Raw genomic sequence first — 27,869 nt, 5'->3', positions numbered from 1 at the left:
CTGTGGGCCCAGCATATAGTCTCATCACAATGGCCCTGCCCTGCCCCCTGTCCCCAGAGAGCACCATCTCTCGGGGGGCCACTCTGGCTGTGGGGCCTGCTGGGAAGCTGGGTTGGCTGTCTGGGAGGAGAGCAGGGAGGAGGCTGATGCTGTCTGCACAGAGGTTTCAGGACCTACAGGAGACTGTCCCCTCTGTGGCCAGGGAAAGGGGCCTGGGCCTAGCACAGCAGGGGGCACAGGGTAGAGCTGGGATTCTGGCCAGCACCCATAGGGTAGCCGGCTGCAGCTGGACAGGGGGCCCATTTCAGAACCCAGAACCTTGGACTTGGAACCCTGGAGAGGCGAGGCTACTGGGAGGAGGCGGATGGTCCTGGGACAGACTACAAGCAGCTTGCAGAGGGCATTCGAAGCCTGCAACAACAGTAACCACCCAGGGTCCTGACTGGCAAGGCAAGTCCTCCCAGGGGGAGAGTGAGCGAACAAAACTAGTTTCTGCTCTGTTCTTCAACCCCCGCTTTCCCCCACCCCACGCCCGCTCTGTGAAGGAAGGTCTTGGGCTGGATGCCACCAGGTACTGGGGAAGGCCGATGTGGGGCCTGGTACCTGCTTGGCCTGCTTCCAGGACTCCTCCCACTGCTTGATGGTGCTGTTGGCTTCATCCAGCTCTTGCCGAAGTCGGGCCAGCTCAGCAGCCCCTGGCCCTGATAGGAAAGCGGGGGAAGTGCCCGGGGAGAAGCTTCCAGAGGCAAAGTGCTCCCAGATGCTGCTGTTCATCCCGTTCAGACCTGCCCCAGGGAGGGGAAGAACATGAGCCTCGGAGGGCTTTGGGCCCAGGCCCTGGCCAGCCCTGCCTCAGGGGTTCCAGGGACTGGCTGTCCACTGGATGGGTGTGCAAGGCTCCAGCTAGTGTCAGGCCAGAGAATTTTCCAGGGACAGGAAGGCTGTGAAGGTGCAGGTGGCATGGGCGGAGTCAGACCTAACCTTGAGTGCCACCTGCTACTTGGTGCCACTCAACTTCTGAGGCCCAGCATTCTCATGTGGGAAACGGGACTCCCATCGCTGGCCTCACAGGGTAACTCAGGGGACTCAGGAAGTACTACACGTGGGAGCAGTCCCAGGCCCCCGATAGTGGCAATTTATAATTGTGGCTTCACTTTTAGGTTAGGGCCTTTTTGCAGCCTGATGTGAGGCCCAGGAAGAGATAAAGGGGAAGACAGGCCAGAGCCTCATCAGATGGCAGAGCTGGGACAGGAAGAGCTCAGGGAGCCTTGGGGCCATCCCCCTTGTTTTACAGACGAGGACCCTGGATAAAATGTGTTACCAAGGATCACAAAAATTGTAAGTGGTAGGGCCAGGACACAGAGAGGGAGTGTGGTTCCAAAGGTCTATGCTTTCCAGTCAACTATGCCGCATGCACAGCCAACCCAGCTGTCCTCTGCTCACTCGCTCAACAGATGTTTACTAACGTCAGGTCCCCTTGCTCTGGCCCCCAGGGCAGCCCCTAGCTTCTGAGAAGGACCCATATCCACTTCTGGCCTCACTCTGCCCATGTGTACTTTCTGGTGACTTCTTCCTTACTCCCTTTCCCACTAATCTAACCGGGATGTTCCAGAACCAGATTTAAGATTATTGCTCTGCTCTCTGAGCCACACAAGTGCACCTACAGAGGAGGGACTTGGTCCTGTGTGGGGACCTGTGGCATGCACTGTCTGAGCCATCTGCCCCGTCCCAGAGGAAGATCTCAGGGTCACTCCACCCACATGAGACCAGCCCTGTGGCAAGCTCTCCTGTCTCACCCATCTCTCCTCCTCCCTCAGAGAAGCTCTCCTGACTCTGCTGTCCAGGTGGGCCCCTCTACGATTCTCAGGAGGATCCCAATGGCTGGACACCTCTGCGTCCCACAATGGCCACAGCTGTTGGACAGCAGGGACTGTTGCACTCACGCCTGTATCAATACACCTGTGCTCAATAGTCAAAAGGTACAGGAAGGAGTGTGTGGCCAGTAAGTGGAGCTAAGTCAAGATGCCACCAGAAGCCGGGCATGGTGGTGACGCCTGTGGTCCCAGCTACTCAGGAGGCTGATGTGAAACGATTACCTGAGCTCAGGAGTTCCAGGCTGCAGTGAGCTACGATCACGCCACTGCACTGCACTGCACTCCAGCCTGGGTGACAGACTGAGACCCTATCTCGAAAAAAAAAAAAAAAAAAAAAGATTCCACCCGAATATGGGGCAAGTCCGAAAAATGCAACACCAAGCACCTAAAGCTGACAGAATCAACGTAACAGAGAACAACAGCCTCTTCAGCACTGGAAGGCGCTGAGAAATCCATGTGCTGTTCTGGGATCACGAATGAGATAAGGGAAGCCACCACACCCAATCAGAACTCTGAAGGGCTCAGTCCCTGGGCCTGAGCAAAAGCTGGCACTCCCGGGCAGGGAGCTCCTGGTCTCTGCAGCTACTGGGGGAGAGTGAGAGCTGCGGTGCCATGTGCTTCCCATGCTGCCCTCAGGAACATCCCGACACACACAAGAGGAGATGCACAGCCGACCCGCGGTGGCACAGGCCTCTGTGCCATTCTTCTAGCCACTAAACCTTGAAGTGCCCTCAGAAACCCCCAGTCCCTACCATTCTAATTCTGTGGGCAGCCTTCTGGGCCAGCCCTGGGCCTCCCTGGAGCCTCTGCCCAGCAGGAAGGGCACCCAGAGCCAGGGGTTAGCCTGTCTGGCTTCTCCCCCTTGGTCCCCTGTGAACCTGGCTGGTGTGAGCTAGCCTCTCGGAGCCTGGGGTGACTGGGCAGAACAGAACCATGGTTTTAAAGAGACCAGGCCCAGCCCTGGCGACTCTGAGACCCCTGCTCTCACCTGCACTGGCCTCGTGCTTAGCACTTCAACCCCATTACTCCATTCAACGCTCGCAACAATGTTAGGAAGTGGATGCTGCCATTATACCCATTTCACAGCACAAGAAACTAAGGCAGAGAGGCTCAATCACTTGTCCAGGGTCACACACACAGGAGTCTCACTCTGCCTCCTGGCCCAAGGCCTCTGCTCTAACCCCAAGCCTGGCTGATACACCGTAGACGGGGTGGCCAGAGGGACCTCCTAAAGGCCCAGGTTCCTGCCCCAGTTCTCAGTGAACCACTCCCCCTCTTACCCAAAGATCCATGTGATGCTGAGGTTCCCAAAAATGTGTTTTCCGACTGGCTCAGGTGGCCCTGGGGCTGCTGCAGGAAATGCGAGGAGATGCTGACAGGAGGGGATGGGGATGCTGAATGGAAGGAGGCAGAGCTGCCCAAGGAGCCGGGGATGTTCACGGGCGCAGAGCTCTGCAGCAAGCTGCCGCCTGCAAGAGAGGCCCCGGGAGGGCAGGCTGGGTGAGGGCAGCGGAAGCCAGGCGGGGCACATGGACCAAGGGGCCTGGGCCAGGCGGGAACCCGAGGAGTCCTCCAGGCTGCCCTGCCCACCCACACCCAGTACCGATGGTGATGCTTCCTGGGTGGGGCACTGTGCTGTTATCGAAAGTCTTCTCCAGGGCGGCCACACCAAACTCATTCAGGTCCAAGTCATCCAAAGCAGACTCTAGGGACAGAGAAGAGTAGGATGTGACCTCCCGAGGGCCCATCTGACCCTGACCACCTCGTCTCCTGCCCACGCTGCATCTTCACGCCCATGCTACGCTGGGTCTGTATTCTCCCAAGCCCCTTGTATTCTCCCAAGTGCCCTACCTTCAGCTGCTTCCTATGCCTATCCTGACTCTTGACTTCTGATGCCGTCTGCCAGTCATGTCCAACCCAAATGCCTCTCCTTTCTGAATCCTTTGACACTTCCAGGAGGAATCATATCCCCATCCAGGGTCCCTGCCTCAGACAGGGATCTTGTCCCCTGATGTTACAACTCCAGGGTCTCAGCCCCGGGCTCAGTGGGGGTGGGCGGGTCTCTGGGCACTCAGTGGCTGGTGGATAGCAGGTGCTTGACATATGTCCACTGGGTGGGAAGTTTCCCTCTACAGGGGAGGAGCAGCACGTTGTCACCTGTCTCCCCAGTGCCTGCCACAGGACCTGGCACAAAGCAGGCACCTAGAAATGAGGACTGAAAGAAAGGAGCACCGACTTCTAGCACCAGGAATTCTGAGAATGTTGTGCAGGGTGTTCACTACACAAGGACACCAGGGAGATGAATGGGACTGAATGGCACGTCTTGGGGTGAGACTGTACTCACCAAGGGGAAAAGGCGCCTCTTTCTGATTTGTGCGAAGGAGCTCTAAGGGCCGGTCTTGGCCCTACACCTTGGGGTCATTTCCCCTTTAGCTCGAAGGACGCAGAGCTCCCACCCCCTGATTTTCCCAAGACAGATGTCTAAGGGGTCTGGTGTGCTGATTTGAGACCTGCTTCAGAGACTGGGGGGTCTCTGACCCCAGACCCAGTCCTGGGCCTGCAAACAGAAATGGCCTAGTTACCTATGACTGACTCTACCGTGTCGCTGGTGGGGTAGAAGGGCAGAGCGTTTGCATTCATGCCGGGGATGCTGCTGGTGCCCACTGGGCTAGGGGGGGTAGCTGCCAGGCTGGAGGTGATACTAGAAGAGATGCTTGAGGTCAGGGGGCTGCCTGCGGGGAGGATGCCCAGCACGTCCTGCAACGAGAGAGGGAAAAGGAGAGGCAATGGGAGGCCTGCATATGGAGGCCAGGACGAGAGGCTGGAGACGGGCTGGGGACAAGGGAAACAGCCCGTGCCAGCTCTAGTCCGGGTGCCCCCATGCCCACATGGGCCCTGGCACACCCGACACCTTGCCGAGAGCATGGAGTTGGAGGTGCGGAGGTTGCCAGGCCCGCTCACCCCTACGATCCTGTAGCAGGGAAGAAAGAAGGAAGTACAGGGCCTGGCAGAGTGCTGGGCTCCAGGGCCTGACCCCCTACCCTCTCTGGATTTGTGGCTGGGACCTCACTTTAGTCCTGCCCTCAGCTTTCGGGGAAAGTGGTGCCTCCCACTCCCCAAAGCCTCCTGGGGGTCTGGGCCAGTCCTGTCCACAGCAGAGGGGAGGAAGGGGCTGAGAGCTCTATACCTGTTTGGGCTGAAGCAGAGGCTGCTCTTGACTCCTGGGCTCTAATGAGTGGGGTTTTAATTTGGCCTGAGGGAGAAAATTCAGGGAGTGGGTGAATGTGGTGCTGGGGTGTCCCTGAGTCCATCTGACCCTGAGGCTGCAGGTAGCAGGGGGCAGGTGGGGGCAGACATGCAACCCCTCTTCACATGCATGCACACACCCCCTTCTTCCTCCCCACCCCTACTCTCTTCCCCTACCCTAAGCAGGGAGCTGCCTTTCTCCTCCAGGTGACACTAGGCCTCATGTAAGCCCAGAAGGTTTCTCTCCAGGTCCAGTTAGGGACCCCTGTGTCCTGCTCCCCCAGACCCTGCCTTTCTTTTTTTTTTTTTTTTTTTTGAGACGGAGTCTCGCTCTGTCGCCCAGGCTGGAGTGCAGTGGCGCGATCTCGGCTCACTGAAAGCTCCGCCTCCTGGGTTTACGCCATTCTCCTGCCTCAGCCTCCTGAGTAGCTGGGACTACAGGCGCCCGCCACCGCGCCCAGCTAATTTTTTGTATTTTTAGTAGAGACGGGGTTTCACGGTGGTCTCGATCTCCTGACCTTGTGATCCGCCCGCCTCGGCCTCCCAAAGTGCTGGGATTACAGGCGTGAGCCACCGCGCCCGGCCCCAGACCCTGCCTTTCTATGAAGGCAGCTCAGGGCAGGGGAACGACAGCACCCAGGCGGGATCCGGCTTCTCTCCTAACCAGCTCTGCGGCCCCGGGGAGGCTGTGCAGCCTCCCCAGCCTTCCTGTCTTCGGCTGCAAATGGGCTGCTACTGCTCCCTCTGTTCAGTCCTGAAGAGGCCGAGGACAATGGAGTCCTAGCTGCCAGTCATCCTCCCCATAGCTGGACCAGGACACTCCTCCAAGATTCTCTTGCCCCACGCAGGAGAAGGCTAACCTCACTGCTGCCTCCCTCATCCCTTACCTGGCATTTGAAATTTTTCAGGTACTCGGCTCCCACCTGGTCTTCCCTCTCGAAGCCGGGAGCCTTCTTATAGCTGCCAGGGGCCAGGCCAGACTCCCCAGGGAAGACAATGCCCTCCAGGTTTGGGGGCTTCCTGATGGAGCCCGGCGGGGAGCTGCAGAGGTTAGACGGGCTGCCTAGGCTGCTGTTTCTACAGAGGAGCTGTGGAGAAGGAGGGGAGGGAGGGAGTGGGCCCGTGGGCACAGTGTAGGCTGTTGTGTGGCCCGTCCTCCACCCTCCTCAGAGGGAGTCTTCAAGGGGCTCAGTTCCACTTTAATCTGCCAACGAGCAGCAGCGACCACTCAGGGAGCCCGAAGCTCACGAGGGAAAGGGGGTGACCTCAGGCTGTGTCCCTGCCACCAGTCCTACAGGCTCATCAGCACAGGCTCTGGAGACTGCCCTACCCCACCCCTGTGCCTGGGCTTTTGACAAAGAATGCTGAGATGGAAAAGACAGATCCCCCTGGCCCGAGGACAAATATCAGGATGACCTCCCAAGCCCAGGCTGAAAGGGCCTAGGAGGCAAGTGTTGGCTCTGTCAGGCATGGTGCCCACCCACTCCCCAGGATGGGCACGTACGGCACTGAGGTCAGGGGCATGCGGGCTGGAGGGGCTCACAGGCACCGAGTCTCCGGCGGCAGACGGCATGTACAGGACAGGACCCGGCTGGGTGGGACTGGACACAGCTGAGGAAGGCTGCAGGTCGTCACTTAGGGGTGGCTCTGCAAGAGTCAGGGGCAGGGGTCAGCAGGCCCGAGGCAGCTCTGTCCCTCCAAAAATGTTCCTGGGTCCCTTCCAAAGGAGACCACGAATCCCCCTGCACATAAAGGGAAGGTTCCTACGACATCTCTAGTAATGCCATGTCTGTGCATTTACTGTGTACCAGGTACTGTGCCAGCACTTTGCAGTGATTGTGAATCTTCATGGTGACCAGAAGATACCAGTAACATGGTCTCTGTTTTATAGACAAGAAAACTGAGGCTCAGAGAGGTCAGGTAAACCCACCAAAGTGACAGAGCTGAAAAACAGAAGAGCTGGGACTTGAACGCTGATCCGCACAACTCCAAAGCCTGAATCACTTCCTTATGCTGTCTTAACCAGGCGGCCCCAATGCCCATGGCCGGGGACCACCTCCGCATCAAGAATATGCTTCTCCCTCCCAAGGCCCTCAATTTATTTTCCATTCTCATCTCAGAGATAGGGCCTGAGCCTGGAAAGAGGTTAAGGAGACCCAGGGCAGTATCTTGGGGTAGAAAGAGGTGTTAGCAGGTACAAACTAGAGCTCTGTCTCTGAGACTGGTGGCGGCCCACAGTGTTATGCTGAGGATCCACACCCACACTGTCCCACAAGGCAGCCGAAAGCCACACGTGGCTACTGAGTACCTGAAATAGGCTGGTCTGAATGGAAATATCCTGTAGGCATTAAAATGCACATCAGATCTCACAGACTTACTACAAAAAAAGGTAAAATGTCTTGAAAATTTTGTATATTGAAATAATAACCTTTTATATTGGGCTAAATATAAATATGTTATTAAAATTAATTTAACAACATACTTTCCAATTAAAAAAAAATTTTTTTTTGACAGAGTCTCACTCTGTTGCCCAGGCTAGAGTATGGTGGCATGATCTCGGCTCACTGCAACCTCCACCTCCTGGGTTCAAGTGATTCTCATGCCTCAGCCTCCCAAGTAGCTGGGATTAAAGGCATGTGTCACCATGCCCAGTTAATTTTCATATTTTGCTATTTTTGTTAACATGCTTAAAGATTTTAACTTTAAAATGACATGGGGTTTATATAATATGGGGGTTGCATTATATTCTAACTGGCTAGCTCTGCTCTAGAGGCCTGAGCAGCACTCAGCAGACAAGAGCTCCATGTTCCATTAGTGATATCTGTCATGGGTATGACATGGGTGGCTGGTGGGATTTGCCACGTCAGCTATGGAAGGCACAGTGCCTCAACCCTCCCTGGAACCGTAAGTGCCCAACCAGGGGGACAATCCCTGCAGTCTCTATCTCACTACTTTGGAAGCTCTCGGCCGTCAAGGCTACTTCCAGAAAGGTGGGGGAATGGAGCTTCCAGTGGGGACAAGGCCCACTGCTGGCAGGCCGGAACTCCTGTGCAGGGCGTACTGCCAGGGGCCATCCCCGGCCTGAGCCTGAGCGGGCCAGGGGAGGGAGGGGTGGGAGAGGGCACTGCCCTGGGGCAATGGGAACAGCATACGTTCTACGTGGGCAAAGGCGCAGAAGGGTCCTCGGGGACAGCTGCCCGACTGCTGCATGTCGTTGCACTTGGTGGACTTGTAGATCTGGAGGGCAGAGCAGAGGCGGGTCAGGCTCAGGCCCTGAGGGAAGGCTGGGCAGGCTCCCCTTCCTCCAGCATGGGTGGGCTGGCTTAGTCATCTCCTTCCCTGTGTCCCCGGCCCCTCCCCTCCCCTCCACTATGTCTCTCCCTACCAGCTTCTTACTCAAACTCCTGAGGCAGCCCACCACCACTCCCCACTGTCACCAACAGCCTCCCTTCTGGGGTCACAGGTCCCACCAGCCCTCCCAAAGGGATCCCCCAGCGACTCTCCACTCACGGGCATGGCCAGGGCTGTGCCTCTGAATGCGCCTCCTGGGCATTAAGAGAGCCACATCTCAGGCAGCCACCCCTGCCAATGTGACCCCTGCCAGGATAACCTGGGTTGCGACCTATACTAAGTAACCTTCCACTCTGTTGTCTGCAGCTACATAAGGTAGTTTCTGTCCGCGTGTCTACCTCAGGGTGTCGTGGCTTCCATGGAACACCAAGGGCAAGGACTGCAGGTGCCTCTCTGAACCCCAGACAAGACCTAGGCACACTGATATGGCCCAGGCTACTTCACTGGAAGGAGCTTATTTTTTCAATCCTTTTTTTTTTTTTTTTTTTGAGACGGAGTCTCGCTCCATCACTCAGGTTGGAGTGCAGTGGTGCGATCTCACCTCACTGCAAGCTCCGCCTCCCAGGTTCATGCCATTCTCCTGTCAGCCTCCCGAGTAGCTGGGACTACAGGTGCCCGTCACCATACCCAGCTAACTTTTTTTGTATTTTCAGTAGAGATGGGGTTTCACCGTGTTAGCCAGGATGGTCTCAATCTCCTGACCTTCTGATCTGCCCGCCTCGGCCTCCGAAAGAGCTGGGATTACAGGCATGAACCACCGCACCTGGCCCTTTTTTTTTTTTTTTTTTTTTTTTTGAGGGAGTCTCGCTCTGTCACCCAGGCTGGAGTGCAGTGGCGCGATCTTGGCTCACTGCAACTTCCGCCTCCCGGGTTCACGCCATTCTCCTGTCTCAGCCTCCCGAGTAGCTGGGACTACAGGTGCCCGTCACCATACCCAGCTAACTTTTTTTGTATTTTTAGTAGAGATGGGGTTTCACCATGTTAGCCAGGATGGTCTCGATCTCCTGACCTTGTGATCTGCCCGCCTCGGCCTCCGAAAGAGCTGGGATTACAGGTGTGAACCACCGCACCTGGCCCTGTTTTTTTTTTTTTTTTTTTGAGGGCGTCTCGCTCTGTCATCCAGGCTGGAGTGCAGTGGCGCGATCTTGGCTCACTGCAATTCCGCCTCCCGGGTTCAAGCGATCCTCCCACCTCAGCCTCCCAAGGAGCTGGGGTTACAGGTGCTTGCCACCAAATCCGGCTAATTTTTGTATTTTTAGTAGAGATGGGGTTTCACCATGTTGCAGGTTAGTCGTGAACTCCTGACCTCAAGTGATCCACCCACCTTGGCCTCCCAGAGTGCTGGAATTACAGGCATGAGCCACCATGCTTGGCCCTACTTTTTCAATCCTGATTCACTGGATTACAAGCACCATGAGCGGTGCAAAGCCCAGAGTGGCCAGGTCGCCCCACTCCATCTACACCTGCCCTGTCCGGAGGCCTGGGGGACACACAACTGGAAGCAGAGGGCTGCTTGCTGAGTGTGGGCTCAGAATAGAAGATGCCAAATTCAGCCTGCGGGGTTCCTCTAGGCACTGCCTGGGGAGAGCCGGTGGCCACAAGTCCCTCTTCCAGGATGGCATCAGGATGGGTTCTGCCAACATCTCCACTGACCCTGCCTGCCTCTCCTTACTTCCCAAAGCCACCCCCCAACCCTGCTGTGGGGCCCACCTCGGGGTGGAACTGCTGCTCGGTGCGGGTGTGGCAGTACTGGCAGGCGTCTCCGTTCTCACACTTGCCAGGGTCTCCCCACTCATCCCCGTGCTTGACGTTTGGACATGGAGATGACCTGGCCAACAAGAGGGTGGGGTCAGATGGAGAAAGGAGAGGGTGAGATCGGAGCCTAGCAGGTGCCACCTGGACCCAGCCTTACTGGCGTGGGCACAGAAATGGAAAAGACCAGCTGCAGAGTCAGGGCCTTGCTGGTGCCACAAGTCAAGCTCTTTCTCTGGCCCAGCCTGGTCACATCACCACAAAGGATACTGTTTGATTCCCCTTGGCCAGGCCCTCCCACTAGCCCAAGTAGGGTCAGGCTGGAGCCACAACCACACTGTCCACACTGCAGCCTGGTCCTCATCCAACACATTCCCCTCGAGATTCAGAAGCGGTGGGGCCTCAGAGACGGTCTGACCAGGGTCCTCATTCATGCAGGAGGTGAAGCTGGGCTCCTACTGTCCAGCCATCCTCACTATGCCCTCCCCTGGGCCCTGGGTTTGCGATCCTGTCATCCCCAGGACCAGCCTCCCCTCCTCCCAGAGAGCCACAGTGGGAGCAGCCTCTGTCTGACCCCTTCCCTGCCACTCCTCCCTCCCATGGCTGGCCTCCTGGGGCCAAAGGACCTGTATTTGTGCTTCCGGGGGCTCCGCCGCCGGTCCTTGCTGTTGTGGTAGTAGGGACAGGCATAGCCTTGGCGGCACAGCCGCGGGGGCTTCTTGCAAGGCTCCGTCTTATAGTTCCCCAGCACATAAGCAGTCTCTGCACAGGGGGCCAGAGGGCAGGGGTCAGGTGAGAGGAGCTGGAGCACCCCAAGACTAGCAGGACTGGAGTGGAGGGAAGGAGAAGCCACTGGGAAGGAGTCCAAGACAGGAGGCCCCTGCGAGATGTGAGTAGGGCCCCTCCTCCCAGGCCACAGCACAGCCCCAGGTGCAGCAAGGACGACAGATGCTGTCCGTCAGAGAGACACTCACAGCTCACAGGGTGAAAGGGCACTCTTGCAGAGCTGAAAACATTTGCATGTGCACTTATGTACGTGCCTGTGCACATGTGAAAGCCTGGGGGGATCTTGGGAACATGATGTGTCAGAGAAAACGCCCCTGGAGGTGCCTTTTGAATGGTGGATGTAGGGTGGGATGCGGGCCAGGTCAGGGCTTCGGCTACAGCAGGCAGTAGGTGGAGGTGAGTCAAATCCCCAGGGCAGCTATGAGCAGGACAGGGAGGGCGCGGCCGAGGCGTGGATGCCTATACCTTGCCACCGAGGCTCCTCGCTGAGGATCTTTTCTATCATGGCGTGGCTCGCAGCCCCAGCCGACTGGCCCTCTATGCTCCCTTCTACTGTGGTCTGGCCATTCTGCAAGGCCTCCATGGCCTGAAGCTCCCTGGGAGGAGAGGAAAGAACAGAGAGGGTGGAGAGGGGGCATGAGGGGGCAAGAACCAGAGTGCCAGCCCTCCACTGCAGTCTGAGGTACTCACCGTCATCAGCCGCCAGGCCCCTGCCCTGGACCCCAGCCTACTGCCATCAGCCCAGCCCAGCACCCAGCCCACCTGATGTCGTAGACAGGGGAGCGGAGGTCATGGGGCCCGTGGGCAAAAGCGCAGTGCAGGCCGTTTTTGGTGCAGTTGCCTTTTGAGTCTGTCTCGTGGATGCAGATTCCAGTTTTGTAGTAACGAAGGTGGTACCTGCGCTCAGTGTCTCCTGTGGTTCTGTGCAGGAATGGGCACCTGGAACATGGTAGTGGGGGACACTCAACTTTGCTGCCTGCAGCCTAGGCTTCCCTGTCTACCCCCTGCCCTTTCCCCAACTGTTTTTTTGGTTGTTGTTTGTTTGTTTTCTTTTTTTTTTTTGAGAAGGAGTCTCGCTCTGTCTCCCAGGCTGGAGTGCAGTGGCGCGATCTCTACTCACTGCAAGCTCCGCCTCCCGGGTTCACGCCATTCTCCTGCCTCAGCCTCCCGTGTGGCTGGGACTATAGGCACCCGCCACCACGCCCGGCTAATTTTTGTATTTTTAGTAGAGACGGGGTTTCACCGTGTTAGTCAGGATGGTCTCGATCTCCTGACCTCGTGATCCGCCCGTCTCAGCCTCCCAAAGTGCTGGGATTATAGGCGTGAGCCACCGCGCCCGGCCTTGTTTTCTTTTTTTTGAGACGGAGTCTCACTCTGCTGCCAGGATGGAGTACAGTGGTGCGATCTTGGCTCATTGCAACTCCGACTCCCTGGTTCAAGCAATTCTGCTGCCTCAGCCTCCCGAGTAGCTGGTATTATAGGTACATGCCACCATGCCCAGCTAATTTTTGTATTTTTAGTAGAGACGGGGCTTCACCTTGTTGGCCAGGATGGTCTCGATCTCCTAACCTCATGATCCGCCCACCTCAGCCTCCCAAAGTGCTGGAATTACAGGCGTAAGCCACCGCGCCCAGCCTTTCCCTAACTGTTGAACAGCTTTCACTATGGCCTGGAAGGTACACTAGGAAGAAGGCAATGGCGAGCCCTCCTGCGGGGTAAGAGAACTGCCCTGCTGCTGCCTGCAGCCTAAACAGGGCCCAACAGGGCCTGGCATTCCTGGGCAGGACAGACATCTGGGAGAACAAATGCTGCCCAGGCTTGGGAGCCATCAGAGAAGCAAATGATCTACTCAAAACCCAGGTATAGCCTTCATCTCCTGAGTGCTTCTTTTTTTTTTTTTTTTTTTTTTTGAGGCGGAGTCTCGCTCTGTCTGTCACCCAGGCTGGAGTGCAGTGGCACGATCTCGGATCACTGCAAGCTCCGCCTCCCGGGTTCACGCCATTCTCCTGCCTCAGCGTCCCAAGTAGCTGGGACTACAGGTGCCTGCCACCACGCCCGGCTAATTTTTTGTATTTTTAGTATAGACGGGGTTTCACCGTATTAGCCAGGATGGTCTCGATCTCCTGACCTCGTGATCTGCCCGTCCCGGCCTCCCAAAGTGCTGGGATTACAGGCGTGAGCCACCGCGCCCGGCCCCCTGAGTGCTTCTTTAGGCTAGGGGTAGGGTCAGCAAGCCTCAGGCCTCCGTGAGAAAGAGGTGCTAGGCCGGGCCAGTAGCTCACACCTGCAATCCCAGCAGGGAGGCAAGGCAGGAAGATCATCTGAGGCCAGGAATTTGAAACCAGCCTGGGCAACACAGTGAAGACATCCCCCGACCCATCTCTACAAATTAAAAATGTTTTAAATCATGGCCAGCCGCGGTGGCTCACACCTGTAAATCCCAGCACTTGTGGGAGGCTGAGGTGGGTGGATCACCTGAGGTCAGGAGTTTGAGACCAACCTGGACAACATGGCAAAACCCCATCTCTACTAAAATAAAAAAAATTAGCCGGGCATGGTGCCCTGCGCCTGTAATCGCAGCTACTTGGGAGGCCGAGGTAGAATTGCTTAAACCCAGGAGGTGGAGGTTGCAGTGAACTGACATGGAAGTGCTGGTGGAAGCAGGTGCCCACTCCAGCCTGGCCAACAGAGCAAGACTCCATCTCAAAAAAAACCAAATAAATGAACCGAAGCTGGGCATAGTGGCTCATGCCTGTAATTTCAGCACTTTGGGAGGCCGAGGAGGGCAGATCACGTGAGGTCAGGAGGCTGAGACCAGCCTGGCCAGCATGGTGAAACCCTGTCTCTACTAAAAATGCAAACTTAGCCATATTTTGTGGTGCACGCCTGTAGTCCCAGCTACTTGGGAGGCTGAGGCAGGAAAATGACTTGAACCCAGGAGGCGGAGGTTTCAGTAAGCCAAGATCGCACCGCTGCACTTCAGCCTGGGCAACAGAGTGGAGTTTGAGGGTGCAGCGAGGATGGTGCCACTGCACTCCAGCCTGGGGGAAAGAGGGAGACCCTGTCTAAATAAATACAATTATACAAAATTTTAAAAAGAGGGCCGACATAGGGAAGGTTCTGTGAGACAAGCAGGGTCAGTGAATGTTCCATCAGTGACACTCCCAGGTGTGGCACCTTCCTATGTCTGTCAGTGCTGTGCCCTATTTCTCTACAGAGATTTGCAGTAAAATATTTAGGGTCAGCAAACCTGGGCACCAGTGAGGCGCTCTCTCGAAACAGCCAGCTTTGGTGGGAACTGCACGGGATGTGGCAAGTGTACCTCCCGGATAGGGAGAGGGGCCCTGTGATCCCCAGGGGAGGATGAAAAAAGGCCAGGGAGCCTCCGGGGTTTAGATGTGGGCCCTTAGGCTTAGTGAAAGAAAGGCATCTTACGTTTCCTAAAAGTGGGAAAGGGAAATGGCACCTCCCCGCAGCCCACGGCCAGGGATGGTGGGGTCTGAGCCCAGGATCGGGCCATGGGCTGGGCTGCAACCAGTCCTCTGGATGGCTTCCCAGAATCTGCCCAGCCTACCCTGAGGGCATCTGACCCAGAAGGAGACATGGGGCTCCTCTAAGGACAGCCTGGGTCACTCACTCGTCGCCCTCCGGGCAGAGGCCTGTAGCCTCGTCGTACTTGGTGCAGTAGACGTCAGGGCTGTAATTGAAGGTGCCGTCCCGACGGCGGATGGACCGGCGGCGCCGCTGGTTCACGAAGTGCCAGTGGAAGCAGGTGTAGGGCCGATGCTGCGTGCATTTGTGTTGCACAAAGAGTGGGCACTGCTCCGTGCGGAATTCTTTCAGGTACCTGCAGAGAGAGCCCCACGTGGGGCAGGCCAGGAGCAGAGAATGAAATCTCTTGCTTCCCAGCAAGAAGTTAGCTGCCAAGTCCCCGGAGGGCCCTGCTCTGGGGTGCTAGTTCCACTGGGACACCAGGAGAGACCCAGAGCTGTAAGGCTACACCTCAGCTCTAGGATCCAAACCAACACCCCAGTCCCACACCAGCCTGAAAGGCAGGAACCAGAGACCACAGCGGCCTCGGAGGTCAGCTGTCTGCTGTGTTGACCAGCTGTGGCGTTAGTCAGCAGCTTGGTTCTCTGAGCCCTTTCCAAGGTTTCCCAAGTCAAACCACTAATCACAGGCAAAGGGCTGCAAACAAGAGCATGAGGCACCTCTGCCAAACTCTACAGGCCTCTGCTACCCAGGTCCACCTGCCTGTTGTTGCAGGCCTCGCCTGTAGCATGAGCTGGGGCTGTGGGCTGAGAGGAGGAATCTGCAGATAAGCACTTAGGCTTTTCAGCTCTGAAGCTGAAAGCCCAGGTCACAAGGCATCCCTCGGGACTACTGACTCAGTAATTACCGTCCTGTCTGCCCGCCTCCGCCCAGAGACATTTCCTAGCACTACCTAGATCTGTGCTTGGGGAAAAAAACTCCTACTGACGTTCTGAAGAGACCCACCCCCCAACCCCGCCCCTGCTGCTCCAGCCTGTTCTGTCCCGTCGTGTCACCTCACGTGGAGTACCTGCAGCAGCCGGGCTATTTATGTCCTGGGGGCATGAAGCTGTCTCCTTTTGGCCGCCTCCTCCCAACCTTCACTGGTCTCTCTCCTCTGCCCTGCATGTGTAACATCCAAGACACTCCCAAATCTCTTCTCCCACATCCCACCCAGTGGAAGGCCCCAGACCCACTTACCCCCTTACATCTGGGTTTTTGTTCACTACATGTGTCCAGGTTGGGGGGTCTCCTAGACTGGACCCCCCCGCCCCTGGCCCCAGGAAGGACAAGCAGTTAGTGTAGTTCTCTTTAGTCTCTCAAGCCTAACAATGCAAGCAACAAATGACTTGGGATAGGGCATCTAACGCCATTCAGAAGGATGGTGCCAGACGCTTGGAGACTGCAGAAAGAAGCATGAAGGGAACAAGTCAATCCAAACGAGGGATCCTTGACCCAGGATGGGATGCAGGAAGGAGGAAAGGGGAAGCGGGGAGGACAGGTACTAGCGGATGAAGAATTTGAAGGTGTTTTCGGAACAGGAACAGGATGAGCTTAGAGACAGAGTGTGTCTGGCTCTAAGAGCTCCCAGTACCTTTGTGGATGTGCATGGAATAGGAAGGGAACAGAAACAAGAAAAGGAGAATAAGGTGAGGTGCAGGAGGCAAACTGCAAATTTCAAGGGCTTCATCTCTGGGCTCCAGGTACATCCTGAAGACCCCAGGCAGAAATCTGGAAGGCTCCCTACAGCCTGATGTTCTCCTGGTCCCTTTGGCATTTGAAGCAAAGGTTCTTCTCCTTTACTGTCTGGTTAGACAGAAAGCTGTGCCCTCCTGCTGCACACAGGCACCAAGCCTGGCACTGAGCTGGGATACCCATTCCTCAAACTGCTACAACCATCCCTCTCCTGGGAGGTACATCCTCTTCCTGACTTTTTGGACCCACAAAGAAACTACCTCAGGAGGTAACAGAAAATGGGAGAGAAGGAACTTTCCTGAAAGAAGGAAGCTGGGCCCAGAGACAGCAGCACAGAAGAGTGAGGCATGGTTAGAATGGGCAGATTAAGGACGGAACACCCAGTTAAACTGGAATCTCATATAAGCAATGAATAATATTTTAGCCTAATTAAGTCTCAAATATTACATGGGACATACTTATCCTAAAGAAATTATCTGTTTCTGGTCAGGCGCGGTGGCTCACACGTGTAATCCTAACACTTTGGGAAGCCGGGGCAGGTGGATCACCTGAAGTCTGGAGTTCAAGACCAGACTGGCCAAAATGGTGAAACCCGGTCTCTACTAAAAATATTTTAAAAATGGCTGGGCGCGGTGGCATGAGCCCATGGATGCCTGTAATCCCAGCACTTTGGGAGGCTAAGGCGGGCGGATCACAAGGTCAAGAGATCGAGACCATCCTGGCCAACCTGGTGAAACTGTCTCTACTAAAAAATACAAAAATTAGCTGGGGCCGGGCACGGTGGCTCAAGCCTGTAATCCCAGCACTTCGGGAGGCCTAGACGGGCGGATCACGAGGTCAGGAGATCGAGACCATCCTGGCTAACACAGTGAAACCCCATCTCTACTAAAAATACAAAAAAACTTAGCCGGGCGAGGTGGCAGGCGCCTGTAGTCCCAGCTACTCGGGAGGCTGAGGCAGGAGAATGGCGTGAACCCGGGAGGCGGAGCTTGCAGTGAGCTGAGATCCGGCCACTGCACTCCAGCCTGGGTGACAAAGCGAGACTCCGTCTCAAAAAAAAAAAAAAAAAAAAAATTAGCTGGGCGTGGTGGCCTGTGCCTGTAGTCCCAGCTACTTGGGAGGCCAAGGCAGGAGAATCACTTGAGCCTGGGAGGCGGAGGTTGCAGTGAGCCGAGATCGCGCCACTGCACTCCGGCCTGGTGACAGAGCAAGGCTCCATCTAAAAAAAAAAAAAAAAAAAAAAAAATTACCCAGACATAGTGGCACATGCCTGTAGTCCCAGCTACTCAGGAGGCTGAGGTAGGAGAATTACTTGAACCCAGGAGGCAGAGGTTGCAGTGAGCCAAGATCGTGCCATTGCACTCCAGCCAGGGCAACAAAAGCAAAACTACATCTCAAAAAAAAAAAAAAAAAAAGAAATTATCTGTTTCCAATGTAACTGGCATCCTGGTTTGTTTTTAAGAGACAGGGTCTTGTTATGTTGCCCAGACTGGAGTGCAGTGGCTGTTCACAGGCTCAATCATGGTATAGCATAGCCTCAAACTCTTGGCCTCAAGTAATCCTCCTGCCCCAGTCTCCAGAGGAGCTGGGGTTACAGGTATGCGCCACTATGCCCAGCCGGCATCCTTTATTTGCTAAACCTGGTAGTTCTAAGAGTGACACGTGCCTGCCTGGTGTCAGTGCCTTATGAAAGCACAGGGAGGCAGGAGGAGAAACCTAGGATATGTTCACCCTGCCTCTGGGCACAGTCTGTCCTGGAGAAGGAAAGGTCCCCGAGGACAGGAGCTAGACCTGGTGAGCCTGCTGACTTGGGGCAGACATGTCCACGGTGCCACGTGCAGATGAGACTCCACAGAGGCTCTAGCTGGCAGGGCTCTCATAGATCAGGACAGACAGTGAGCCACAGATTCCATGGTAAGCCTCTTCACTTCCATTCCCACTGCCCTGGATCAGGGACTTAGGATCTTTTCCTAAACTGACCTCTCTGTTACTGGCCTTTCTCTGTCCAGATGACACTGCATGGTGCTCAACCCTCTTCCTAGAGCCCGAATTTAACTTTTTTTTTTTTTTCTTCTTTCTTTCTGAGACGGAGTCTCCCTCTGTTGTCCAGGCTGGAGTGCAGTGGTGTGATCCTGGCTCACTGCAACCTCCGCCTCCCAGGTTCAAGCAATTCTCCTGCCTCAGCCTCCCGAGTAGCTGAGACTACAAGTGCGTGCCACCACACCTGGCTAATTTTTTTGTATTTTTAGTAGAGACAGGGCTTCACCGTGTTAGCCAGGATGGTCTCGATCTCCTGATCTTGTGATCCACCCGCCTCAGCCTCAGCCTCAGCCTCCCAAAGTGCTGGGATTACAGGCATGACCCCCTGTGCCGGCCAGCAAACTCCTCTTATAAAGGACCAAATGGTAAATATTTCAGACTTTAGATTTCTTTTTCTGGTTTTTTTTTGAGACAGAGTCTCACTCTTTTGCCCGGGATGGAGTGAAGTGGCATGATCTCGGCTCACTGCAAACTCTGTCCCTGGGGTTCAAGCACCTCAGCCTCCCAAAGTGCTAGGATTACAGGCATGAGCCACTGCACCCAGCGGACTTTAGATTTCTTTTTGAGGGGATAACATTTTGCAAAGTTGGGGGATCCCTTTTATCAAAATGGATTACAAATGCTCATCGTTAATTGTGACTCTGTAATACATACATATATATTTTATATATATACACACCCAAACACACACACACACACACATACACACACATAAAAATGTTTCTTTCTTTAAGGCAGGGGCTCGCTCTGTTGCCCAGGCTGGAGTGCAGCGGCTCAAGCAGGGCTCACTGCAGCCTTGACCTCCTGAGCTCAAGTGATCCTCCCACTTCAGCCTCTGGAGTAGCTGGACTATAGGCGCATGCCCCCATGCCCAGCTAAATTTTTTTGATTTTTAGTACAGATAGGTCTGGCTATGTTACCCAGGCTGGTCATGAACTCCTGAGTTCAAGTAATCCTCCCCGGCTTTGACCTCAAGTGCTGGGATTACAGGTGTGAGCCACCACACCTGGCCTGTAGTGAGATTTTTATGTATTTCATCTTTGAAAATGTCTTTTCACATATATAGGTATGGCTAAATGTTGATGACATTCCACAAGCACACGGGCTTGCTTTCCATTTGAGACAGTCTCACTCTGTCACCCAGGAGTGCAGTGGTGCAATCATAGCTCACTGTAGCCTCAACCTCCAGGGCTCAGGTGATCCTTCCACCTCAGCCTCCCAGGTAGCTGGGACTATAGGGGCCCGCCACCGCACCCGGCTAATTTTTTGTATTTTTAGTAGAGACAGGGTTTCACCGTGGTCTCGATCTCCTGACTTTGTGATCTGCCCACCTCAGCCTCCCAAAGTGCTGGGATTACAGATGTAAGCCACCACGCCCAGCCAAGCATATAATTTTTATTCAGGATATCCATCTCTTAGATGACAATTATAGAATTCCACTAATTTTTTTTTTTTTTTTTTGAGACGGAGTCTCGCTCTGCCACCCAGGCTGGAGTGCAGTCGCACGATCTTGGCTCACCGCAACCTCTGCTTCCCGGGTTCAAGCGATTCTCCCTGCCTTAGCCTCCCGAGTAGCTGGGATTACAGGTACCCGCGACCACACCCGGCTAATTTTTGTATTTTTTGGTAGAGACGGGGTTTCCCCTTGTTGGCCAGGCTGGTCTTGAACTCCTGACCTCAGGTGATCCGCCAGCCTCGGCCTCCCAATGTGCTGGGATTACAGGTGTAAGCCACCACGCATGGCCAGAATTCTATTAATACTTATCTTTTAATCACTTCCAGTTGAAGATAAGTCGTAAACTCAATTGTGCAGATTTTTAATTTTTATTTTTTAGATGGAATCTCACTCTGTCACCCAGGCAGGAGTGCAGCAGCGTGATCTCAGCTCACTGCAACCTCTGTCTCCCACATTCAAGCGATTCTCCTGCCTCAGCCTCCCGAGTAGCTGGAACTACAGGCATGCGCCACCACACCCGGCTAATTTTTGTATTTTTTGGTAGAGATGGGGTTTCCCCTTGTTGGCCAGGCTGGTCTTGAACTCCTGACCTCAAGTGACCTGCCCACCGCCTCCCAAAGTGCTGCGATTACAGGTGTAAGCCACCGTGCCCACCTGATGGATTTCAAAATAGAGAAATTTCCTTTGTGTTCACATTGAGATGCAAAATCCCTGATAGAACTATAGCCTGCATTTGGAACATGTGTGTAGGAATGGAGAGCTTACCTTTGTTTTCACTTTTGACAGCACAGGAAGTATACAAGGCAGCTTAACATGACATAATGATTGAAACATTTGCTGTCATCAACATGACTTCCCTGAAGCATAAGGTTTGCATAAGCACTGTTTTACTTTGGAGTTTTAGGTTGAATTCATTAACAAACATTACCTAGTCTGCAGCAAAAGCTAATTTCCAAAGCCATTCAGCATTTAATAGTGGTTGAGAGCGATTCTCCTCACTCAGAAAATTTTCAATCTCAGCCCTGAGCTCAAAAAGTTGAAAGAAAACTACCACTGCTCAGTCATCAAACTACTGCGTAGCAGGGCATATCAGAATATTCAGCTTCTATTTCGGACAAAAACTCATGGAACTGATGATGATTCACAAAACCAAGTAAAATTACTGATGCTAAGGGTTTAATAACACATGATAAACTAAAACATTTTCTGCAAAGTACCTGCTGATGAATAACACAATGAATAAACCACCTTACATTTTCACAAGTTTCGTAAATTTGTTCAATTATTTTTCTGCTGTACACATATTTTTACCACCACCAGTTGTAAAAGATACTAGCAGATTACACTTTAGGTTGTACTGAATTAGTGTTTTCTTAGCTTTTTTGAAAATACTCTCACCTGTAATTGTTCCAAACAAACTATTCATAGAGGTTAATTCCTCACTCTCTTCAAACCTGGCATCAACTCCATGAATAAGTTAAAAACTAAACAGTAATAGTAACTAGCTGTGGACTCATCAACAGCCAGGAAAAACCACATGAAATCGGCCTTTTTTTTTTTTTTTTTTTTTTTTGGTGACGGTGTCTGGCTATGTCACCAGGCTGGAGTGCAGTAGTGTGATCTCGGCTCATTGCAACCTCCGCATCCCGGGTTCAAGTGATTCTCCTGTCTCAGACTCCTGAGTAGCTGGGACTACAGGCGTGGGCCACCACACCCAGCTAATTTTTGTATTTTTAGTAGAGACGAGGTTTCACCATGTTGGCCAGGGTGGTCTCAATCTCCTGACCTTGTGATCCGCCCACCTTGGCCTCTCAAAGTGCTAGGATTACAGGTGTGAGTCATGGCGCCCAGCCCAGCCTTCTGTTTTAATTGACTACTGATGTTGCTCCTAACGTCCTCAACATTTTGAGACACTGTTCCTGCTGAAAAGCTAACACTCTCAAACAAAAGTGTGTTTTCTCTGGACACACTTCTCCAGCTCCTGCAATCAAACACAATTTAATTAACTCAACATCAGTAAATGGCTTTCCTTGCCTAGCTAACAAACGAGCCACTCAGAAACCTGCTTCAGTTGTAGCCTGCAACTGAAACTACAAAAATGTAGTTTTCATTCTTGTGAAGAAATTCTGCTATAAGGAAATATTCCTAACTGCATGCAGTGGCTTATCCCCGTAATCCCACCAACTCAAGAGGCGGAGGTGGGAGGATCACTTGAGCCCAGGAGTTTGAAGGCAACATAGCAAGACTCCATCACTAAAACATTTTTAAAACATAATTTTAAGAAAACGAAGCCAGGCATGCACCTGTAGTCCCAGCTACTTGGGAGGCTGAAGTGAGAGGATCACTAAACCCAAGAGTTTGAGGCTGCAGTGAGCTACGGTTGCACCACTGCATGCCAGCCTGGGTGACAGAACGAGACCCTGTCTCAAAAAAAAAAAAAAAAAAAAAAGACATCTATGCTGAAAAAAATTCATCAGCATTATCAGATGAAGCACTTATCACAATATTCCCAACTCGTAAAAAAGCAATGGTCAGAAAAAAATTTTTAGGTCAGGTGCAGTGGCTCACTCCTGTAATCTCAGCACTTTGGGAGGCCAAGGCGGGCAAATCACTTGGGGTCAGGAGTTTGACACCAGCCTGGCCAACATGGAGAATCCCGTCTCTACCAAAAATAAAAAAAAAATTACCCAGGCGTGGTGAGTCACACCTATAATTCCAACTACATGAGTGGCTGAGGCATGAGAATCACTTGAACCAGGGAAGTTGAGGTTGAAATGAGCTGAGATCGCACCACTGTACTCCAGCCTGGGCAACAGAGCAATCTCCAAAAAAAAAAAAAAAAGGTGGGGGCCGGGTGCAGTGGCTCACGCCTGTAATCCCAGCACTTTGGGAGGCCAAGACGGGCGGATCACAAGGTCAGGAGTTTAAGACCAACCTGGCCAATATGGTGAAATCCCGTCTCTACTAAAAATACAAATTAGCCAGGTGTGGTGGCAGGTGCCAGTAGTTCCAGCTACTCAGGAGGCTGAGGCAGAAGAATCACTTGAACCCGGGAGATGGAGGTTGCAGTGAGCTGAGATCACGCCACTGCACTCCAGCCTGGGTGACAGAGCAAGACTCTATCTCAAAAAAAAAAAAAAAAAAAAAAAATTGGCTGGGCGCGGTGGCTCACGCCTGTAATCCCAGCACTTTGGGAGGCCGAGATGGGCGGATCACGAGGTCAGGAGATCGAGACCATCCTGACTAACATGGTGAAACCCCGTCTCTACTAAAAATACAAAAATTAGCCGGGCGCGGTGGCGGGCGCCTGTAGTCCCAGCCACACGGGAGGCTGAGGCAGGAGAATGGCGTGAACCTGGGAGGCGGAGCTTGCAGTGAGTGGAGATCGCGCCACTGCACTCCAGCCTGGGAGACAGAGCTAGACTCCGTCTCAAAAAAAAAAAAAAAAAAAATTAAAGGAATATTCCTTTCTTTTTCTTTCTCTATCACCAGGCTGGAGTGCAGTAGTGTAATCACAGCTCATTGCAACCTCAACTCCTGGGCTCAAGTTGTACTCCTGCCTCGGCCCCCCCAAAGTGCTGGGATTACAAGCATAAGCCACCATGCACAGTCACAGCTATCTTTATTATTAGATGCTTTGCCACCGAATGTGTTAACAAAATAATCCACATGCCACCGAGCCTTAAAAGTGTAATACTTGAAGTGCATTTTTCTCTTCCTCTCTTCTTTTGACATAAGAGGGATGCAACAGTGATGAAGAATGTATAAAATGTGGTATGCTGGCCAGGCACAGGGGCTCATGCCTGGAATCCCAGCACTTTGGGAGGTTGAGGTGGGCGGATCAGAGGTCAGGAGATCAAGACCATTCTGGCTAACACAGTGAAACCCCCATCTCTACCAAAAATACAAAAAATTAGCTGGGTGTGGTGGCGGGCGCCTGTAGTCCCAGCTACTCGGGAGGCTGAAGCAGGAGAATGGCATGAATCCGAGAGGCAGAGCTTGAAATAAGCCCGATTGCGCCACTGCACTCCAGCCTGAGTGACAGAGCGAGGCTCCGTCTCAAAAAAAAAAAAGTGGTATGCTGATACGTGCAGCAATGTGAAGCAATGAGCATCACATATAGTCAGTCTCCTGTTGCAACTACTCAACTCTGCCACTGAAGGGCACAAGCAGCCAGGACAATAGAGAAACGAATGAGCGCAGGTTCAAAGGAAGCTTTATTTATTTATTTTTTATTTTTTGAGACAGAATCTCACTCTGTCGCCTAGGCTGGAGTGCAGTGGTGCGATCTCTGCTCACTGCAAGCTCCGCCTCCTGGGTTCATGCCATTCTCCTGCCTCAGTCTCCCAAGTAGCTGGGATTACAGGCACCCGCCACCGCGCCCAGCTCATTTTTTGTATTTTTGGTAGAGACAGGGTTTCACTTTATTAGCCAGGATGGTCTCGATCTGCTGACCTCGTGATCCGCCCAACTCAGCCTCCCAAAGTGCTGGGATTACAGGCGTGAGCCACCATGCCTGGCCCAAAGGAGGCTTTATTTAGGGACTCTTTGAAATTCATATAATCGTCACATCACGAAATGTCATTTTTTTCAGTCACTGAAAAAATGTGAAGGGAGGGCACAGTGGCTCATGCGTGTAATCCCAGCACTCTGGGAGGCCAAGGCAGTGGATTGCTTGAGCTCAGGAGTTAGGAAATCAGCCTGGGCAATGTGGCAAAACCCTGTCTCTACCAAAAAAGTACAAAAATTAGCCAGGTGTGGTGGTGCACACCTATAGTCACAGCTACTCAGAAGGCTGAGGCAGGAGGATTCTTTGAGCCTGGGAGGTCAAGGCTGCAGTGAGCCAAGACTGTCCTACTGTGCTCCAGCCAGGAGGATAGACTGAGACCTGTCTCAAAAGAAAGTGGGCCATAAAAAAGCAGGCAGCAGGCTGGATTTGGTATGCAGGCTGGTTTGCCGACCTCTGCTCGACACTTGGGTATTTTTGTCTTCTTTTCCCCTTTTTGTGGAGAAAGGGGTCTCACTATATTGCCCGAGCACGTCTCGAACTCCTGGGCTCAAGCTATCCTCTGGCCTCTGCTCCCTAAGTGCTGGGATTACAGGTGACCTCTGCTCTAAACAGTTGATATGCCTCATCGCATCACACCCTTACATCTCCATACTTTTGATCATGTTGTCCCCTGGGTCTAGATCACCCTGAGGGTTCCCTGACCCTGCCTGCCCCCTCTTCCATGTTCCTACTACACTATGTGAATACTGCTGGTACAGCCACCACAGTGGATTCTGACTGTTTTACACACTGCCACATCTATCATCTTTGTACCCCTGCACAGAGCTGACCCACAGCAGGTGTCTGAGAGGTGTAGAAGTGAAAAGAAAAGCAAAAAGCATACCAAGTGGTACAAGCCTGGTATAAAGCAGCTCTGCACGAACCCAATAGAACACAGAGAAGCAGCTCCAACCTCTGACTTAGATACTTCTCCTGGCAATTAACTCAGCAAGCTCTCTATTCCACATCATGTCTGCTCAGCTTTGTTCCTCACCTGAACACTAACATTGAGATCTTCCGCCTCACACACAGAGTCAGTTGCTGGCATTTGGCTCCTCTTTTGTCATTGGTGCTGAGAATGTGCAGAGACCATTACAGATCTACTTTTTGAAAAAAGAGTCTCATTCTGTCACCCAGGCTGGAGTGCAGTGGTGCAATTACAGGTCACTGCAACCTCCCAGGCTCGAGCAATCTTACCACCTCAGCCTCTCGAATAGCTGGGACTATAGGCACCTGCCACCCCACCCAGCTTATTTTTATATTTTTTTATAGAGATGACATTGCCCAGGCTGGTCTCAAACTCCTGACCTCAAGCAACCCTCTTTAGCCTCTCAAAGTGCTGGGATTACAGGCATGAGCCACCATGCACAGCCACTACAGATTAATTCCTGTTTCTATTTCCTCCAACAACCAATGGGTATCATGATGACTACTGGCAAAAGCTGGGTACCAGTCAGACATGGTGGCTCATGCCTGTAATCCCAGCACTTTCGGAGGCCAAGGCAGGTGGATCACCTGAGGCCAAGAGTTTGAGATCAACCTGGTCAATATGGCAAAACCCCGTCTCTACTGAAAACACAAAAACTAACCGTGGTTTGGTGTAGTGCCACATGCCCGTAATCCCAGCACTCTGGGAGGCCAAGGTGGACAGTTCACCTGAGATCAGGAGTTCAAGACCAGCCTGGCCAACAGGACAAAACTCCATCTCTATTAAAAATACAAAAATTAGGCCAGGCGTGGTGGCTCATGTCTGTAATCCCAACACTTTGGGAAGCTGAGGTGGGGGGGATCACCTGAGGTCAGTTCGAGACCAGCCCAGCCAACATGGCGAAACCCCGCCTCTACTAAAAAATACAAAAATTAGCTGGGTGTGGTAGCATGCACCTTTAATCCCAGCTACTCAGGAGGCTGAGGCGGGAGAGTCACTTGAACCCAGGAGGCCCAGACTGCAGTGAGCCAAGATCCCCCCATTGCACTCCAGCCTGGGCAACAAGAGCAAGACTGTCTTTAAAAAAAAAAAAAAAAAGAGCTGTGGTCAATCTTTTTGTGGAGTGCATGTCTGCATGAATGTCCACCTGTATGTTTTATGTTTGTTTATAATCTGATTTGGACAAACCTCCAGATTTGAGTACAGAGACATATAGGCAAGACAATGATGAATTCCAGACAACCAAGACGAGCCAACAGGGCCAGGCGCGGTGGCTCATGCCTGTAATCCCAGCACTTTGGGAGGCCGAGGTGGGTGGATCATGAGGTCAGGAGCTTGAGATCATCCTGGCTAACAAGGTGAAACCCTGTCTCTACTAAAAATACAAAAATTAGCCAGGCATAGTGGTGGGTACCTGTAGTCCCAGCTACTCAGGAGGCTGAGGCAGGAGAATGGCATGAACCCGGGAGGCGGAGCTTGCAGTGAGCCAAGATTGCGCCACTGTACTCCAGCCTGGGCAACAGAGCAAGACTCCATCTAAAAAAAAAAAAAAGACAAGCCAACAGAAAGAGGTGGCGCTGCAACACCAGATTTGCTCAGGACTTGGTGAATCCCAGAACAGTGAACAGCAAGGTGTAAGCCCAACAAAAGGGACAAGAGATTGAGCCGGTAGAATAACTCACTCTGGATGCCACTCAGCCTCGGGACATGGGCCATGAGTTTTCAAGATGGAGTGGCCAGTGAGGAAGCACCTGTTCCTGCAGCTCCTGCTGCTCTCCTGGCCATTCCAGCCTGGGGGACAGAGCAAAACTCCGTCTCAAAAACAAAAACAAAAAACAAATATATACAAGCTTTAACTTGAATATAGGGTCTTTTTTAAATGCAAGACAAAGTCCTGATCTTAAACATTCTTTACTGAAATCTAACCACAATATGATAGGATTCTGCAACAAGCACAAAAGGAAAGGAAAAACAAAAAGCCAAAAAACCCCAGTCATTGTTGAAGATTATTTGTAGTATCCAAAGGCTCAAATAATGCTTCTCTGTAATCTCCTGTTTTCCATGTTAACACTTCCGTGTACCTACTTCTTTCCTTCCCCCACATATAACTCCTAAAAAGAAATGTAGTCACTGAGGCCATAATTCATGGCTTATCCAAGGTTCTTTAAGTTTGAGAATAAAGTATGTTTTACCCTCAAAGAGAATACTGTAAGAGCATATGAGCTGTAAATTAAAATTCTAATTATTCATCCAAGTATGTATGTTTCTTACAAGCTGCTAAAAATCTTTCCTTATTTTTGCAAATCTGAAAGGTAAACTACTATCAGTTCTACATTCGATTTTTTTTTTTTTTTTTTTTTTTGAGACGGAGTCTCGCTCTGTCACCCAGGCTGGAGTGCAGTGGCCGCATCTCAGCTCACTGCAAGCTCCGCCTCCCGGGTCTACGCCATTCTCCTGCCTCAGCCTCCCGAGTAGCTGGGACTACAGGCGCCCGCCACCTCACCGGGCTAGTTTTTTGTATTTTTTAGTAGAGACGGGGTTTCACCATATTAGCCAGGCTGGTCTCGATCTCCTGACCTTGTGATCCGCCCGTCTCGGCCTCCCAAAGTGCTGGGATTACAGGCTTGAGCCACCGCGCCCGGCCTACATTCGATATTTATA

The 27,869-nt window shown here is 52.8% G+C and overlaps 1 protein-coding gene and 1 pseudogene across 3 annotated transcripts in view; one reads left to right on the top strand and one right to left on the bottom strand.

Annotated features, from left to right (window-relative positions):
- LOC105469175 (unk zinc finger) overlaps positions 1 to 27,869 on the bottom strand; it is a 45,585-nt gene that overhangs the window by 2,496 nt on the left and 15,220 nt on the right. The window contains exons 2-15 of one of the 3 annotated variants that reach the window (XM_011719874.2): positions 14,647 to 14,856; positions 11,772 to 11,948; positions 11,475 to 11,605; positions 10,850 to 10,985; positions 10,182 to 10,299; positions 8,273 to 8,357; positions 6,625 to 6,767; positions 6,008 to 6,208; positions 5,062 to 5,127; positions 4,457 to 4,631; positions 3,478 to 3,579; positions 3,155 to 3,343; positions 604 to 785; positions 7 to 411 (exon numbers count right to left, since the gene is read on the bottom strand). In XM_011719874.2, coding sequence (XP_011718176.1) covers positions 25 to 411; positions 604 to 785; positions 3,155 to 3,343; positions 3,478 to 3,579; positions 4,457 to 4,631; positions 5,062 to 5,127; positions 6,008 to 6,208; positions 6,625 to 6,767; positions 8,273 to 8,357; positions 10,182 to 10,299; positions 10,850 to 10,985; positions 11,475 to 11,605; positions 11,772 to 11,948; positions 14,647 to 14,856 — 2,302 coding nt within the window. In that variant the 3' untranslated portion in view covers positions 7 to 24. Of the gene's footprint in view, positions 1 to 6; positions 412 to 603; positions 786 to 3,154; positions 3,344 to 3,477; positions 3,580 to 4,456; positions 4,632 to 5,061; positions 5,128 to 6,007; positions 6,209 to 6,624; positions 6,768 to 8,272; positions 8,358 to 10,181; positions 10,300 to 10,849; positions 10,986 to 11,474; positions 11,606 to 11,771; positions 11,949 to 14,646; positions 14,857 to 27,869 lie in introns of those variants that run through there. The other 2 variants (XM_011719877.3, XM_011719875.2) reach the window with 2 other exon arrangements.
- Positions 314 to 3,156, top strand: LOC139359686 (uncharacterized; annotated as a pseudogene).

Source organism: Macaca nemestrina, chromosome 17, assembly GCF_043159975.1.
Source record: "Macaca nemestrina isolate mMacNem1 chromosome 17, mMacNem.hap1, whole genome shotgun sequence".
Lineage (NCBI taxonomy): Eukaryota > Metazoa > Chordata > Mammalia > Primates > Cercopithecidae > Macaca > Macaca nemestrina.
This window is presented reverse-complemented; position numbering and strand designations above follow the sequence as displayed.